A 3,902-nucleotide genomic window follows, 5' to 3' on the forward strand; every position below is an offset into this window, starting at 1 on the left:
ATTGAGACTCTCAGGCCAAACCAATCGAAATCCGAAAAGTTCTGGTTTTCGGTAATTGATTGAGCTGTGTCGTAAAGCAATTCCTACATGCCACACAGCCAAAGTAGCTGCAAGTTATATGTTGCTGTATGTTATTTTATTATTATTAAATACAGTTGTTTTAAATGTCGAGTTATTTGAAGCGCTTTTGTAATTTGTAGACGATTTACCAAAAGCATCACACATAGTTGGCGATATATGCCACATTAAAGTAGCCTGCTTCAATTCTTACAACGATCCCGGTTCAGAGCGCTGCTTCTTTCATATCAGGTGCGCATTCAATACTATTCTTTTAAATATATAAGGTGTACAAATTGCGTTTAGCCTACATCGCGTTAAAAACTTTATGGCTCAAATATCTTGTCTCTGGCAACATGCGAACATGATAACACGCGATTAACACGCGATGAACATAGTTCTTACAATTTGGAGTTTTAGACAATAAATAAATAACATTTTCAAAACTAAAAAACTTTAAGCAATGGATTAAGTGAATTGTATAAATTAACACCACTAAGACAGGCAGTGCGTTTTTCTTAAATTAAGCGTTTTCAAATTTCGACTAAATTTCGGCAAATGGATAAAAAATATATATACCCCACAGCCTGTAACGAGACAGATTAGTAAATGGTAGGCCTAAATGCTCAGTGCAAGAAGTTAAGCTTCAGAGCGCAGTATGCTATAGGTGTGCACAGAACCACTATTCTTGCACGACTGACGTTTCTTCGCAAAACCTTCTTATTACCACTATATCTTTGATTACTATAAACTACAGTTACTCACTGGAATCATTACTGTACAGTGTCGCCTGGCACACATCATGTGCACAGTCTGAGGCAGGGACAGTGTCCAGAGATTCCCACATTATTAACAGCCCAGTAATTCTCGATGCATTTGACACTGTGAACACAATGCATGCACTAACGTCACCCACGCGCCAAGGCCTGATGCCTGCCACGTCAGTAAATATGAGTGTAAAATCTCAGACATCATTTCCATCTTAAACTCCACCTGTTATTGTTTTAAACCAAATATCCAGTCAAAAGGATAACATTTCATTTTTAAACCAATGACTTTTATTGTTTTTAATCCATTTTGTTGCTTTTAAAAATTTAGTAAGTAGGCTACTTTGAAAACACAAATAAGTTGGTGTTTAATTAGGCTTCATATGTCGTGTTACCATCATGTTGTAGTCTGTCTTTTTGCATTTGTTCTCGGTCACTATTTGGTAAGGTAAATTAAATTAAGGTTTGATTATCCAAATCTATTCCTTGTTTAATTCAAGACAGATCTCAGCAAATAGTTCATAATTACTATAAATAGCTGTAAATTGTCTATTTACTTACATAGTTACCACACTTCTGTATTTTCCTAAAAAAAAACCAAAAACAATTTGGAAGGTCGCATATCATAAGAAGAAGCGCACCGAACTACTCTACTGAAAACAGTCATCAACAAAAGAAAGTGATGCCATCTAGTGGACATTGCATATATGTGCAAAGCCAACACACGGTTTACTGCGCACCACGCAGTATGCTGCGGACGTTGCCTTGGAGGTTTAGCGTTGGAGGTTTAGAAATAGCTGCAAAAGCAACAGCGCATTCTCCTAGGTGACTTACAACCAAAGATCTGCTCGATCTGCAGAAATGGTGCAACGCTCTAAGCTTCAGCCACAACCCCAAATTAAACCCACTAGATACACAAATAGTTTTTTTCTGTTCCTCAAATTTGCACTGAAACATTTAGGGTTTAGACACTTAGGGTGGCCGTTAATATTTCATTTATTTCCAGTAACGTATGACGCACATACATTTTCCATTCTACCTGTCAGCTCATATAAAAATCTCATTTGTTTGACTATCATAAACAACAAGAGAAAAAATGCTTAACCTTGTTCACTCAGTCATCAGCTCGATAATTTAGTGAACTTTTTATTCTAGAGCATAAACTCACTGATGTAGCTGCTCTCAAGTGTGTGTGTATGTGTGTGTGTGTATATATATATATATATATATATATATATATATATATATATATATATATATATATATAAACTCAACCTTAATCTTAATCTACCTCATTTTGTTGAAATAGCAAAATAACACAACAAATGATGAATGACACCATCCATGGGTTTGATTAACAACACCCACTGTCCACAGTAGGGTTCAGTCAGTTATTTTCTTCCTCTAATTCCTGTCACACAGCAGTTTCACAGAGAAAACCAGGTCCACTGTATAAACCAACAGGGTGATGCACACAATGGCGGCCTCGCAGCACATGACCAGGTTCATGTCTTTTTCCTGCAGAACTCTGCTGAAGCAGACCACCGTGGCGGTCATATATGTGAACACCCCGAGCAGGGTGAGTCCGGCCAGCAGCCGGTCGAAGGGCACGGGACAACGGGCGGCGCAGTCCCCTATCATCACCAGCACTGTGCCCAGGGAGGCCAGCAGGCACACGGCGTAAGAGGCTGCTACCGCAGACCTCTGCCAGGTCCAGGCCGCCTGGTCGCCCAGCAGGACGAGGGCCGTGCAGCTGCCGAACACCTGCAACGTCTTGAGGAAGCCTGGCACGCTGGACATGTATCCACGCTGCTGCCCGGCGCCCTGGGTGCGGATCAGGTGGAGCTCCACGGCATATGCCAACGTGGCGAAGAAGGAGCCGACGGTGATGAAAGGCCCCTTGAATTCGTAGGCGGACACCAGGACCCAGGGGAAGGCGAAGGTGGCAGCCAAGGACATCAGCGCGCCCAGGGAGGCCACCGTGGCTGTCAGATTCTTCCAGGACAGGGGCAGCAGGCTGTGGAACTGGATGAAGTTGATGGCGATGATGAGGAAGGTGAGGGTGAAGAAGAAGCACCAGGTGACCATGCAGAAGGGGCGGAAGGTGACCGGGGAAGGCAAAGTGGCCATGGAGGATGCTAGGCTGAAACAGAGGCAGGTGCAGATCAACTCCCAGAAACGCATTATGGACAGCGGGGTGGTCAGAGTGTTGAGCTCCCCGAGTGTCACCGGCATGGTGCTAACCGACGTCCCTGTGCCCTGCCCTTCTTAAGGCGTCCCTCGAGTGCGCGCTCGTTCTCATTCACACACGCACTCCATTCAAATGGCAATTCAACTCTACCTTAAATCCCTACAACTCTGCAAAAACAACGCGAGGACTGAGCAGGGCGTACGTAAAAATCCATCCACTTCGTATAGGACATAAAAACATCGGTCGCTCGCCAAAGTGTCTTCACACTCCAACTACTTCAGGGTGATTCAGGTGGCACAGTCAGCAACACACACGTGCCCTTACGCGCGCGCACACACACACAGATGCACAACAGGATATTTGCACGTCTTATCTGCCTCCGCCCATTTCCTGAGGAGGTGGTGTAGTTGTTTCTTTTGTATCAGTATAGGCGCTGCACAGAAAAAGCCCCTGAGGAGACAGAGAAGACAACCTGAAGCCTCTTTTCTGTACTAGCACCCAGACACTGGAACAAACTCCTACCACCTGTCCATATATCAGTGTTTTGCTGTCTACAAACATAAGACTGAAGACCCACTTCTTCAAGCAGTACTTGGATGAGCTATAGCCACTTCAAAGCACTTGAATAATCACTAATCCTTCACTTTATCTCTCGAAAGAAATATAAAAATTGTATGCTCCTTTTTTTGTGTGTGACTTTCCTCTGAGAGGGTTCGAGCTTAATGGCATCTTCAGGCTCAGGCCTAGTATTCTGGTAAAAGCATTTTTTTTTCCTTGGAGACAACCAAGCACTACCCTAAGCCGCTCTGGACATATGCATGTGTTAAGTGCTGTAAATGTGAATATGGAAGCCTCACAGGCCTGTTAACCCCCTCCCCCCCCCCCCC

General features: G+C 43.6%; 1 protein-coding gene across 1 annotated transcript; it reads right to left on the reverse strand.

Moving 5' to 3' along the window:
- Positions 1-2,228: 2,228 nt before the first annotated feature.
- LOC113583278 (myeloid-associated differentiation marker homolog) lies at positions 2,229-3,059 on the reverse strand. Its single transcript, XM_027019533.2, has one exon. The coding sequence runs from the start codon at positions 3,057-3,059 to the stop codon at positions 2,229-2,231; it is 831 nt and encodes a 276-aa protein (XP_026875334.2).
- Positions 3,060-3,902: the final 843 nt, after the last annotated feature.

The sequence above is a fragment of the Electrophorus electricus genome, chromosome 1 (assembly GCF_013358815.1).
Source record: "Electrophorus electricus isolate fEleEle1 chromosome 1, fEleEle1.pri, whole genome shotgun sequence".
Classification (NCBI taxonomy): Eukaryota; Metazoa; Chordata; class Actinopteri; order Gymnotiformes; family Gymnotidae; genus Electrophorus; species Electrophorus electricus.